The 14,009-nt window shown below is 38.4% G+C and overlaps 1 protein-coding gene across 5 annotated transcripts; it reads left to right on the top strand.

Annotated features, from left to right (window-relative positions):
- Positions 1–14: 14 nt before the first annotated feature.
- On the top strand, positions 15–3,437 carry GTF2H5 (general transcription factor IIH subunit 5). 5 transcript variants are annotated; one of them, XM_059841904.1, is made up of 3 exons: positions 15–121; positions 1,378–1,473; positions 3,039–3,437. In XM_059841904.1, exons 2-3 carry the CDS (start codon positions 1,439–1,441, stop codon positions 3,217–3,219), a joined length of 216 nt encoding a protein of 71 aa, XP_059697887.1. In that variant the 5' UTR covers positions 15–121; positions 1,378–1,438; the 3' UTR covers positions 3,220–3,437. The 5 variants fall into 5 exon arrangements, with proteins under 5 accessions (XP_059697887.1, XP_059697890.1, XP_059697888.1 ...); XM_059841907.1 differs by having other exon boundaries at positions 28–164; XM_059841905.1 differs by lacking the exon at positions 15–121 and adding an exon at positions 231–379.
- Positions 3,438–14,009: the final 10,572 nt, after the last annotated feature.

The following is a 14,009-nucleotide window of genomic DNA, read 5'->3' as shown; positions in this document are numbered from 1 at the left end:
CGGGGGCCGGCGGGCTCGCGCGCGTGCGCCGGCGGGGCACTTCCGCCGGCAGGGAAGCAGCGGGGCCGAAGGGCTGGTGTGAGGGAGCGGATCCCGGGGAAACCCTCTGTGTGCGGCGGGGGTGAGGGAGCGGATCCCGGGGAAACCCTCTGTGCGCGGCGGGGGTGAGGGAGCGGATCCCGGGGAAACCCTCTGTGCGCGGCGGGGGTGAGGGAGCGGATCCCGGGGAAACCCTCTGTGCGCGGCGGGGGTGAGGGAGCGGATCCCGGGGAAACCCTCTGTGCGCGGCGGGGGTGAGGGAGCGGATCCCGGGGAAACCCTCTGTGCGCGGCGGGGGTGAGGGAGCGGATCCCGGGGAAACCCTCTGTGCGCGGCGGGGGTGAGGGAGCGGATCCCGGGCAAACCCTCTGTGTGCGGCGGGGGTGAGGGAGCGGATCCCGGGCAAACCCTCTGTGCGCGGCGGGGGTGATGGAGCGGGCCGGAGCCGCCGGGAACCTCTCAGTGCAAGGCGGAGGTGACGGGCAGGCAGGAGGGAGGGTTTGGATGCCTTGGGAGCCCCTCTGACCAAGGCGGAGGTGAAGGGCAGGACGGGCCGGCAGCTCTGCTGGGGAGTAGGGTTGTCTAAAGAGTCTTTGAGTTTAACTGAGGCGTTGTTTGTTTGGATTTGTGTGTGGGGCGTGTTGTGCTTTCAGATTTCCTGTGGTCGCCAGGGCTGTTATAGATGATAATATAGTACTGCCTTTCGCATTTATAGATTAGCTTTTTGCATCGCAAGTAGTTTGATACGGTACAATTTATACTTAGTTTAACTGCTTTTGTATACTGTAACCTGTATGTTTGTGTATGCACTGTATAGGTCATATGAATATGAATAGTGTGATAAATATATCGTAAGCTTTAGCAAACTGTTAAAATAGAGACGAAAGTCCTTCTATGTAGATAACTCAGAGAATGGTGTAAAGCAATATTTTTGTTTCTTGCATCTGCGGACTGGCCCCCACAAGTGATAACAGTGACAGGAAACAGAGCATAAGGATCTGGGAAGGATTTATCGATTCTTTGCTATCAGGAAGTGTGAAACAACAGGATAGAACTACAGAAAGAAATAAAATACCTGGACCCTAATCTACAGAATGTCCTGCAGACAAGTCAGAGGTTAAAACCAAACAAGAAAAACATCAAATTCTCAAAGGAATGGTTGAATAATTTATAAAGTAATGATTATGCATGTAACCTCAGCAATGTAACTATATAATGAGAACATTATTTTAGGCTATCTCTGTGCTCTTTGGCCATTTGCCAAAGCACCCCAGTGTTGAAAAGTTGTCCTTCTTTTATCCTTTAAAAATTCTAAAGAGTGAACTCTGTTTTTCACAGTGTGATCCAGAGTAGGGGTTGCTCTTGCCAACTCTTCAGCGTTTGTGAGGGAGCCGGGAAGATGGTGAATGTTCTGAAAGGTGTTCTGGTTGAATGGTGAGTAACAACATTTACTGCCTCTCCTTCTGTCAAAGACTCTGTTTCTTTAGACCTGGAACTAACTGAAGAAACTGAAGAGCCCAGACAAAAGGAATTATTGTGGAAAGGGTGATTCTGAACAAGCAGAGAAAAGTGTGGCCTTTGGGGAAGAAGAAGGCAATTGTAGATAATCTTAATGCCAGACTCCCATTTTTCTGTTCAAGAGACTGTTCTCCACTTATGCCTAACCTCTTTAAGAAAAGAAAACTGCCTATAAATATGGGGTAAAAAAATAGGATGGCGAAGAAATTAGCAACCACGTTGTTATAAAAATCCAGGTTTTTTTTCAAAATATATAACAGTCTGCAGATTATTTTAATTTAGTAAAGGTTGTAAAATACTTAAAATGAGCGTTAACTATGAGAAATTGTGCTTCAAAGCTATATTCTACCATGTCTGATGGTCCCCTAATATTGCCCCCCTAACAGTTTTTGAAAGGTACATAAGTTAAAATTTTAGCTGTATATGTAGATTATGTATATGATTGTCAGGTACAGTTTACCCTAGTACAAGTGATCCAGTTATACTGGCAATTTTTCCTTGAAAATATTAGATGCTCCCTCTTGTTCTTTGTATTGCTTGCAAACAGAGTTTCTTGCTGTTGTTTGTAAACAAAGTGTTTCTCTACTGATTCTTGAGGGAGACGAGGTAATCTTTAATTTCTCCTTTCCTGTTTTGTTTTTATTTAATCAGCTCTAGACTGAATTTGGTGCAAGGCTAAAGTGGTTCTGTTTGTAGATCATATTCAAAAGGAATGTGCTAGGTGTTGGTCAATGTCAGCTTTTGGTGTAGGTGCAATGTAGCTGTTTTCATATAATCTCCCCTCTGGACTGAGGCTCAGGCCCCTGGCTACCTCCAAAATTAAAGGAAGCATCACTCAAGATTTGTGGGGTCATTGTATAGCATTATATGATGTGTAAGATTTCTGCTGTACACTTAATCTCTTAATATGTTTGCAATCTATAATTGCACAAAAGCAGTTCCATACTTCCAAAATGTTTTCTTCTAAACATTTACATTTTATTTAGAAGGTGACATTGTGACTGCTCAGTTGAGTGTAAGAAATGTATAATTCTTATATGAGCACTCTTTGTCTGTGCTATACTACTTTGAGTGAGATCTGTGTTCTTCTCTTTTTTGGTTATCCTTATGCTTTAAGGAGACACATTTTTATGAGGCTATTGCTGAAATCAGAAATGTAAGTTCAGTCTTACCTTATTAAGGGTTGGCCTTTTGAGTTTTAGTTTTGGATTTGGTGTTTTTGAAGCTTCCTTAGCAGCAGCAAACAGAAACTTCTCTGCTAATCAAGCATCTGGTTCTACTCATTAGACTTCATTACCATTTTATTTTTGTCTCCATAGAAACCAAAACTACTTGAAAAGAAATGACTTTTACTAAACAAACTGTATTTAAGTTGTGAAAATTAATTTTAGTTTAATTCCTTTGGGAATGTCTTTGAATGGTGTTTCTTCTGTTTGCATCTGTAACTGTGAGTTGGGTCTGATGTGTGTTTGTCTTTACAGTGACCCTGCAATGAAGCAGTTTCTGCTCTACTTGGATGAGTCAAATGCTTTGGGAAAGAAGTTCATCATACAAGACCTGGATGAAACTCATGTCTTTGTATTAGCTGAGTTGGTCAACTTTCTCCAGGAGAGAGTGGGCGAGTTAATGGACCAGAACTCCTTTCCTATTACTCAGAAGTGAGAAAAGCCAGAGAAATGAGATTACTGCAAGTTTTGGAACCGTGAATTTCAATAGTTTGGGTTGTTTCTGTTTTAATAGATAACACTGTGGCATGTAAGTTCTACATAGAAGTGGCTACTATAGAAAATGCATCATTTTCATAGACAAAATAGTCTGGAATTGGATTTTGTTTCTCATTTTGAAAGAATGTGGTATCTTTATTAAAAGACTTAAAATTATACACTTGAGGAGTTCCCTTGAGAATTTTTGATGCCTGCTCTCTGGTTTTCATTTAGATTTTTATCTTGCAAGATGATATGACCCAAAAAATAGAGTAATGTTTCTGTATTGGAATGCTCTATGAGGTCTTCTGATGTGTTGTGTTCCTTTGTGTGATTGAATCTGATTGTAGTGTGACTGATAGAAAGTAAAGAATGTCTGTTGAATCTGTGCTTGATGGAGCATCTCTAAATTGGAGGCATGGTCTATTACTGCTCTAACTTGATGGATTCTATACAGCAGGATGAGTTGGTCTGAGTGTTTTGTTGTGTTGTTTGGAGTTGGGAGTGTTGGGGTTTTGTTGTTAAAACATGTTACAAATGCCCCATACTCCTTGCTGGCTTTTACCAAGGCTGTGCTTTCTGAGTTTGGGGAGAGGTGGTGGGAGTTTGGAGGAGAAGGAGGGATATGGGGGGATTGGAACAACAAAATCTATTGCCCTAGCCAATCATAAATTAAAGGGGAAATGGGAGACCAATCCCATAGATATAATTGCTTGTATTTTTTCACTGAAGCTGATTGTCACAATAAGCTATGTGATCAGGCTCCCATGCTCTACCTAACAAACAAGAAAGCTCGGTTTGGATTTTTGCTTATGTGTTTTTTTTTTTTCTTCAGCTTAGTTCCCATATTGCCTTTTGCTGCAAAGAAACAAGCTTTGTAGTGTCATGGTTTTGTTGTTTGGGGTTTTTTACACTGTGTAACTTTAGCTCAGACACTGGCTTGGTTTTCAGACCTACTCACGTACATTGTAAGATGCCACCTTTTTGTCTTTGAGAAAGAACAAATGTAAAGAGAAAGGCTTTTATAAGGAACAGTTTTTCTTACTGACTCTCCCACTGCTGCTTGTTTCTCTTGTCCAGTAGATATCAGATTACTTGGTAGGTTTGTCCTTGTTTTTTGTTCTGATTGTTTTTTTGGTTTGCATTTTTTTTCCTCAGAAAGAAGGAATTTTCAGGAAAACGTTTCACTAGATGTTTTTAATCAAAAAGCTATCTAAAGAAAGTTCTGTAGAATTTCTGCATTTCTGTAGAAATTCTGCATTTTCAGGCTCATGTGGAGGAGCAACTAGCCCTGTAAAATTTAACTTCATTACATTTCTGGTACCTTCCCTTTTCTCTGACTGTATAGAAAAATGAGTTTGGGTCCAAATTATTTAATTTCTTTCTTTCACAAGTGGGTGCTTCCCCGGTCATGTTGATTAAGAACCAACTACATGTCTTTACCTGAAATAAGAAGTTTAAATCTTATTTATAAATGGATTATGGTTTCTTACCTATTTCTTCAGATTGATCTCAAGAGACCGATCAAACACTGACCTCATAACTGTTATTTTTTGGAAGATTATTTGGTGCTCGTTTAATGGAGAAATAATGAGTAGTTTTAACATGGCATTGTAGCTTAGTACAATTTATTTAGAAGTGTCTGTTTCCTTTCTTTGGAATCTAGTTTATTTTCCATGCAGATTCCACTGAAAGGTAAATCATCCATCACTCTCTTCAAATTTCAGCATTTGAAAAATCATGTTTGGAATCCCAAATGTTAAACTTCTCTGTATTTCGCATGTCTAGTGCTCCATTTCTATTGTGACTTTTCTTTTCAGTCTGTAATAAACTTCTTACAGTTCTTGTCTTTTTCTCCTGGTTAACTATACAGCTTTGCTGCTGTATTCCCTGTATTTTAGCTTATATTTACAGTTGATAAATGGCTTACGCAATACAGAGGGATAGACGTTCCAAGCTGTATAAACTAAACAGTTGGGCATGCGTTCTTATACTCTCTGCCCACAACTTGGGTTTTTTTTGAACAAACAAGTTAATGGACTTTTAACTTCTAAACCTGTAAATACTTTTGATCCTTCCTGTACCCTAACAAGGCATAACCAGTTCTGTGCTGGAAGAATAAACTAAAGATGTAAGTTGGTATCATCATGTGTAGTTTAGGGAGTTCTGTAGGAACTGTAGTTCCTAGAGAAAAAAGAATCTTGAATCAGATAGTATGGTGAAGGAAATCCAATGGGGAAACTTTTAGAAATTGAATATGTGTATGATTTTAAAAAGCAAACAAACAAAAAAGCCATGCAAGGGTTTCTGTGATTTGAATAAACTTGGACCTCTGAAAGGTTTTGTTTGTTTTTAAATGCATGTAGTCCTAGAATTTACATGCTTCAACAACAACAAAAATATTTGCCCAGATGGGAGAAAAGTAGATCCTAGTGTTAAAAATTCGTATACATTTTGAGATAATCAGCATTTACACTTACAGATTTTAAATGTTTGTGCTGGTTTTCATTCAGGTGCGCAGTATTATTGGTGAGTACAGTTTGGAATGAAACACTGTGTTAAAGGTTTTTTTTTTTTTTTAAAGGCTGGAAACATTTGAGAATAAAAGCTGTAGGAGATCTGTTTAAATATATCCATGCTTTGATAATAGAGTTGATAGGGTGAGAAAGTCAGCTCTCACTGTATTTGGAATATTGTATATTAATTCAATGTTTGCATCCATAACTAATATGTTCACTTTTTTGCTAGTATCTATCAAAGAGCTACAGTGTTCTCAGGTCCTGCTTGAGCAGCAAAAATAGAGTTTGAATGACAGACTTGTTGCTGCTTGTAAAAGCACCAAATTTTATCTTGAAGGGTTTTCACTGCTCACTTTTAGCTCTCAGTTTGAGTTGAAAGTATTTTGTGTACTGGAAGAAGAGCATGGTAGTACAATTACATAAAAGACACTTACTTAAGCTTCCTTTATTACTTGCTACTTATTTATACTTAGGTCTAAATAAGATTGCAAGTTTACTTGTTAGCATTTTGTGATATAAACAGTTGTTCTTGTGTAGTTATTGTAACTTGAACATGCTCATAAATTCTTCTTGTGTTAACACATGCAGAAGCTAAAGAGTTGTATTTGATAGAAGGATGAGACAGATCTCTAAAGCAAGGTAAGAGAATTTGAACAACTTAAACAACATGTTATGTGGGAAGAGAGGGATAGAAACTGAAAGTGCAGCTTCCTAGTGAAAGAGAGCAATAACATTTCATTTTTATTGAAGATTATACTATTGGGCATTTTGGTTTTTTTGTTCGAAACCTCAGATTTTTAAAAAAATTTGATTTATTAACGGCCTTCAAAGAAAGTCGTGTAAGAAGCAAATAAGTCTAAGTGCTGTCACATATTTAGATAGTCTTATAAATTGTGGGATAAGCTAATTCTGGAGAGGGAGTTATTTTAGCAGGGGGCTTGGCAGCACAATGAGTATGACCCTGGTTGGTCAGTATAGATGGGGGTTGTAGTGACTTGGTTCACTTGTGACCAATGCCTGAGTCCCTCTTCCTTCTCTCTGATACAAGAACTACCCCAGGAAGAATAATTGTCCAGTACAGTAAAGAAGGAAATAACCAACAAGCACTAGAGAGAATGGATGTGTCCTCAAGAAAGAAAACAGAGAATAGCTTAGGAAATTCTACCATTTTACCTGAGAGAGTGAGACTGAGTGGATTTGATTCTGTAGCTAAACTGCCTTTCACAAAAAAAGTAGGCATGTGAACCCATTTGAATAAGAGTGGTTTTGTTTATTTGTTTAATGTACTTATAATGATAATTGGGGGACTTGGGGGGGTTATTTTAGGTTTTTGGTACTTAGTGGTGAGAGCTAGATGGCTGTCTGATGTGCTGTACTAAACCTCCTCCAATTGAGAATTCCTGGTTTTCAGTCTTTCTAGGTTTTTAGGGTGCGTTCAAAAGCATATCCTCTGATTCCCTCTGTTTTTTCCTTTCCTAATGTGCCATAACAACAGATTTTAGAGTTTTTTCTCACTCAGATCTGCTGGGCCACCTCATGTGTGTGAGAACAATCCAGAGAACCTGTATTTTATGCATTAATAGGATTGTTTACTGTCAGCTGAAGTAAACAAGATTGTTTACTGTGAATTAAAGATAATGGTATTTCATGGTGTCATAAAAAATTACTTATATTTAACCTTTCTTAGTTGGCTTCTTCACCATAGAAGTTCAGTCAGCCCCTAGGCTGACTTTACAAAAGTAGGGCACTAAAAATAATATATAAATGTGTTTACATATAAATATATATATCTGTATGTGTGTATATATATATATATATATATATATATATGTATGTATGTATCTTAACAACTCTTTAATCATATAAATCAACACAGTCTGAGAGGAATACTTTGCTCTTAAAATCAAACTCTAGGCCATTGAAGAAAACAGTAAGCTTTTTTTGGAACAGCAGTTCCAAATTCCATATAAATTTCCACGCTGACTCCTTGATTATCTCACAAATGATCCCAGTGAAGCTGGTGGTGGTTACTGTGAAATGAATGCCTTACTCAGTATGTTAGAATTGGGTGTTTGTTTTGTAATTTAGGCTGTAGCAAGGCCTATATGTGCTATACAAAGTCAAGAATTCAAAATAAGTTGAAGTTCACAGGGATGGAAGAACAATTTCTTCCTAAATTAAGTCATTATCTTTGGGTTTATGACCTAGCAGCTAATCAGAAATGTAAACAATAGGATGTCTGATGAAATTTGATGTGGACCTGGGAGTTTTTCTGGTTTGGTTTTGGTTTGGGTTTTTTTGGGGTTTTTTTTGTTTTGGTTTTTTTTTTTTTTTTTTGTGTTTGGGGGTTGTTGTTGTTGTGGGTTTTTTGGGTTTGGTTTTTGTTTTTTTTTGTTTTGTTTTGTATTTTTTTCCCTGAAATGAGGAATATAAGTAATGTTTTGCCCATTTTTGTTTCATATAAAAGGTTTTTAGGACTGAAGAGCTGATAGTTTGAAAGCAGACCAGTAAGTGGAGCTCTTGCCAATATTTTAAGTTGCTTAAAAAAAATGGTTGCAGCTTGGGCAGTGTTGGGTCAGAGACTTACCGTGTTTTGGACCATCAGATATGCTTTCAGCTAGAGGTGAATATTCAGCTTCAAAGTGTCCTTCTAAAAAGATATTCACTGTTGGAGATTTTGGAATATTTTTAGCTCAGAAATTTCTTAGCTGTTTAGGTATCCAGTGTTTTCTCTCTAAGTGTAGGTACACAGCCGTGTCACATTAAAATGATGAGTCTGAAATGTGGTCTTGCTGTCAAATGTTACTGGTAGGTCTGTGTATCTCCACACCATGAGCCTGCTTTAGAAGTTGCTCCATATTAAGTTACATAGATTTTAGTGAGTGTAAATCAAAAGCATTCTATTGTTGATAAGAAGTAAGATTTATTAATTTTTTCCTCTTTATTTCCTCATAATACAAAATTCATATGATTGCAGGGTACCGGTTCCTCAAATCACATGCATCATACTGTGTGGAAGACAATACAACATTCAAACTTAATGTATTTCAGTCTGCACTGGGGGTTTCTGCATCTTTTTCCTTACAGTGTTGCTCATAATGCATGGAAGTAAGACATACAGAGTTTTTCCCTCCTTGGCCCACAAATGAGTAGCTTTATTGGTTTACAAATATGTAATGGTAAAATTCAATACATTCCCTAACCAAACAAAAAACTACAACACCTACCAATTAAGTTTTAATATGAGGGGCAACCCCCTCCCATGGTCTTTGAATATTAGGGATTTTATTTTTCATATAGACTGAAAAAGTAATTTTCTCACTTCTGATTGCTTAGCACTAAAAAGAAGATTAAGACTAGAAACAGACTATAAAATTGCTACCCAGTGAAAAAAATTTTAAAGTGAAAATTTTAGAGCATTGCTGCTAGCTTTTAGCTTTTTGTGCTTGAGCAATTCTAGGTGTTAGTAACAAGAAATGTAAGGTTCCTGGAAGAAGTCTTAAGACTCATAGTACCAATGCAGGAATGTGCTTGAACACACCAAAGAAAACCCATCCAACACCAAAACTGACAGACAATTGATTAGCCCCATAACTAGCCCATCATGAAAGAAACAGCAAAATTTCTGGATGACTACAGGCTGAAGGAGTTGACTGTCAGAGCTGTGCAGCCAGTCATTTGTCTATTACAGAAAAGATGGCCCCAGCTGTAAATGGCAGGATGTGCAGAGCCAGGGTACTCTTGCAGCTGTGAAGATTTCACTTGCAGATAAGATAGTGGCGCATGTTTCTGCAGTGTTGGCACAGCTCATACACTCTCAGGAGAGAGAGGTACACACACCAAGCAAATGATCTCTCACCATTTCGTGTGTCGTGCTCCTGATGTACCAAAGCTAGAGGGTTGACGTGGGAGGGCAAAAGAGAAAAAAGGCAGGAAAGAGGGGGGAGAGTATTTTAGGTTTGTAACTATTATTTCCTGTTAATTCTGAAATTTAACAAGATCAGAAGGAGCATAAGGATCAAAAAATTTACTTGCAATTAAGTAGATCTTAATTGGTTTACAAAAGGCACTGTGTTTATCCAACCAGAGACCAATTATAATTCTAAATATTTATCCTACTTAATATTTCTCAATATTTATTAATATTTAATTTCTTAATATTAATTATTAAAGACTAATATATTATTAAATATTAAATATTAATTTCTTAATATTTCACCTACCTTTCTTAATATTACACCTACTAGTCTACTTGGCTCTGTCCTGAATGGGACCACTTTTCTCTGTGGAATGATAGTATAGTTTTACTTTCTCTTAATCTCTTAATTCTCCTATACTGGCAACTTTATTGTGTGTAAAACATATTTTGTCAGTGTGTCATATCATTAGATATACAGGTATTCCAGAAGCTAGAGTTTCAACAGGAGTGAGTAACCCTGGAATAATGATGAACTTCTGAATCATCAACCAGATATGAAAGAAAAATTTCTCTTCAGCTGTAAAATGAAGCATGCTCCCTATATTTAATTTTACTTTTGGTCTAAACAGACTAATTTTATCTTTTAATATGAGGAAAGTTATAAAATCAGTATAAAACTGAAGAAAAAAGAAGCCTGGTTTCTTAATGAATATTTGAACTCAAATATTGGTTAAGCACAACCACATTGTAATGAAGGACTGTGACAGCTTTTAGTGTTGGTCAGGTTGCCTTATGGGCAGAGGGAGCTGCAAATAGCACTTGAGAGGAGCCCTAGAGGAGGGATGAGGAGTGGGCAAAGCTAAGCATCTGACCAAATCAGGAGGACTAGGGAGCCTGAAGTCTTGGAATTAGTAAATGTTTCCCCTTCAGGCTTTAAGTAGGGTTTTTAAAGCTATTTCTGCCTGTTTAGCCTGCTGTGTGACAGCAGGAGCCAGAAGGAGCTGTAGGGAGTGGGAAGGAACAATTCTGAGGGTGGATGTGTTTCAGAAGGTGGTTCCTAAAGTAGTTTGCTGCAAGTATGAAAAACTAGACCAAATTGAGACTGTCTTTTCAGTGTGCAGTTATTCTAGCTCATTTTTTAATGTACTATAAAACAAAAGAAACTGTGAAGGTCCAACAAAAAAACTTTTATTGTTTGACTTGGTAGCTATGAGAAGCAATCCACTACACTCTAAATTTGAAAGGAAGTGAAGGAAGCCTTCATGTAATGCATTTTTGCATTGTCATCATAGTTACATGAATATCATAACCAAAGCTAGTCAGAAAAACAAATAGAGATGACTGTCAATATAGTCTGTCTGGACCTTAGTAAAGCCTTGGACACCATTTCTCACTGCATTCTCCTGGAGAAGCTGGCTGCTCATGGTTTGGCCTGGTGCTGTTTGCTAGGTAAAAAGCTGTCTGGATGGCAGGACCCAGAGAGAGGTGGTCAGTGGTGCTGCATCCAGCTGGCAATCTGTCACTTGTGGTAGGCTGAGTACTGGGGTCAGTCCTGTTTAACAACTTTATCAATGGTGTGTACAAGGGCATTCAGGGTACCTTCAATCAGTTTGCAGGTGACACCAAGGTAGGCAAGAGTGTTGATCTGCTGGAGGGTAGAAAGGCTCTGCAGAGGGATCTGGAGAGGCTGGACCAGTGGGCCAGTGTTATGAGGTTCAGTAAGGCCAAGGGCCAGGTCCTTCCCTTGGGTCACAACAACCCCAGGCAGTGCTACAGGCTGGGGAAGGGCAGCTGGAAAGTGGCCTGGCAGAAAAGGACCTGGGGGTGCTGGTCAGGAGTGGAACATGAGCCAGCTGTGCCCAGGTGGCCAAGAAAGCCGATGGCATCCTGGCCTGGATCAGCAATGGTGTGGCCAGCAGGAGCAGGGCAGGGATTGTCCCCCTGCCCTCAGCACTGGTGAGGCTGCACCTCAAATCCTGTGATCAGTTCTGGGTCCATCACTACAACAAAGATATTGAAGCACAGGAGTGAGTCCAAAGAAGGGGAACTGAGGCTGGTGAAGGGTTGACACAAATCTAACAAGGAATGGCTGTGGGAGCTGAGGTGTTTAGCCTGGAGAAAAGAAGGCTCATGGGAGACCTTATCACTCTTTAAAACAACCTGAAAGGAGGTTGTGGTGGGGTGGGGGTTGGTTTCTTCTCTCAAGTAACAAGTGATAAGAGGAAATGGCCTCCAGTTTTGCTGGGGAGGTTTGGTTGGATATTAGGAAAAATTCATTCACCAAAAGGTTGGTCTGGCATTGGAACAGGTTGCCCAGGGAAGTGGTGGAATCGCCAGCTCTGGAAGTGTTCAAATGGCATGTGGATGTGGCACTTGGGTATTTGGTCTTATGGTAACCATGGCAATCCTGGGTTAATGGTTGAACTTGGTGATCTTAGAGGTCTTTCCCAACCTTAATGATTCTATGATTCTACAGCATGCTTACTCTGTGGGAGAAAGAGACTTTTCCTTGCCCAACAATATTTCTTAACATTTAAGGAGGAAAGGGATTTTGCAGTCCTTAGACTGAGTGGCATTACTGTAAGGTGGAGGTCTCAAGGGGGAATAAACATAGAAAATTGAGTGCTAATAAGGATAACCGGACCTTTCACATCTAGAATTTATTTTTGTGTCCTTCTAACACTAGGATTAAAAGGATCAGTGTAATCCCTAATCAGGTATTCATGAAAGTAAGGGATGTTTCTTAAATAATTTTGTTTGGACATGGAGCTGCTTTCTACCATTGTATTATATTTTGCTAAAACCATTAAAAATGCAAAAAGTCATCATATTCTTGCAGTGTATTTTTCTACTCTTAAATCTAGGTTGAAATGTGGTCTTTTTTCCAGTGGAATAAATGGACTGAAATATTTGGTCATGTTCCTCTATAGAACTACCCACAATAATGCAGGCATTATGCTGTAATTAACCTGGATTTAATTTGGTTTTTTTTTTTTAATGAATTAATATTTGATTTTGCAACTGTTTCTGTATTTGTCATATCTTCTAAAACGGAAGGTGATAGTACAAAGTACACTAATTTGGGACTCTGGTGCTAAACTGTGCTTAAGATCTTGAATATTTTGGTGGCTTTTCTCTTATTTCACATTTTTCAAGATTTATCTATTTTTGTATTTGAATATCACCTCCATTGAATTTTGGGGAAAAAAAAAGGACTGCTTAAGTTTTGCTGCCCTGTCCTTTTACTTAAGCTGCTCATGAGATCACACTTAGAAATAAGAGGTTTTGAAGAAATTATATATGGTATGGGTCTCTTTACATTTAAGCTGAAAAATATATAAATTTATATCTCGGCCATTAAGGCACTTGTCTGAAAAGCCTAGGGACCTTGGAAGTATTTCTACCACCTGCTATTTGTTTTAATATTCTAATGTGCTCTTTGCTGAGAAAGTTATATTAATATATCTTTTTTATTCAAAGGGCTCACATTGAATTAAGGTTTCATGATGCTAGACTTCTTGTGAAGTGTTTAAAAAGGGAGCCTAACCTGATGCAGTAAGTGAAATAGGCAAAATTACTCTGTTTAATAGAGTAACACACAGATAGTCATGTCTATTTCTCCTGGCCCTCCTTAGTACACATTTCAAGTTTAATTTAATTTTTCAATGTAATTGATCAGCACACTGTATGGACCAGCACACTCTTTTTCATATTCCAGAACTCTCTTTGAAATTCTGGGAGTATTAGCTTCTTTCATGATGTCATCCAATACCTTACAGGTATTCTCTTGCTGACTGACAGATGCAGATTTTTCTTCTCCTCTCTTTTCACTTGATGCCTTCAGTTTAAAATTTTCAAGTCCATCAATTCATGACTTTGTACTATCATATTTAATCCTATTCTTTTTAGTGGTCTGCTTCTGGGGGTCATCCATTGTTTTCTGAATGATGTATCTATTTTGAGCCTAGGCTGTATTGTTGATCCTCAGTTGGTGTGATCAGCAAATTTTATTAGCACACTCATATTTTTGTTCTAAGGTCACCTAACAAAAATATTAGAAAGGACAGTATCATGACTAATTCTTCAGGGACTCCATTTATTCTATCTCCTCAGTCTGTTTTCTTTGAAGCACCATCCACTGCCACACTTAACTAGTTCTGATCCCCTGCCATCTGTACTAATCTTCATCTCTTCAGTTATTATCCTGTGTGGCATAATTTAAAATACTATGTAAAGTTAAAAAAACCCCAAAAACAACCCACACATGAATATTTTTCCCTTTAGTAGTGTAGTGTTTTGACCCTGTCTGGG

Source organism: Haemorhous mexicanus, chromosome 3 (genome assembly GCF_027477595.1).
Source record: "Haemorhous mexicanus isolate bHaeMex1 chromosome 3, bHaeMex1.pri, whole genome shotgun sequence".
Lineage (NCBI taxonomy): Eukaryota > Metazoa > Chordata > Aves > Passeriformes > Fringillidae > Haemorhous > Haemorhous mexicanus.
This window is presented reverse-complemented; position numbering and strand designations above follow the sequence as displayed.

What these genes read in the sequence shown, in the direction of transcription:
- GTF2H5 (XM_059841904.1), top strand. Translation starts at nt 1,439, where the DNA reads ATGGTGAATGTTCTGAAAGGTGTTCTGGTTGAATG. An exon ending in AAAGGTGTTCTGGTTGAATG is followed by an intron (nt 1,474 to 3,038) that starts GTGAGTAACAAC and finishes TTGTCTTTACAG; the next exon opens with TGACCCTGCAATGAAGCAGT.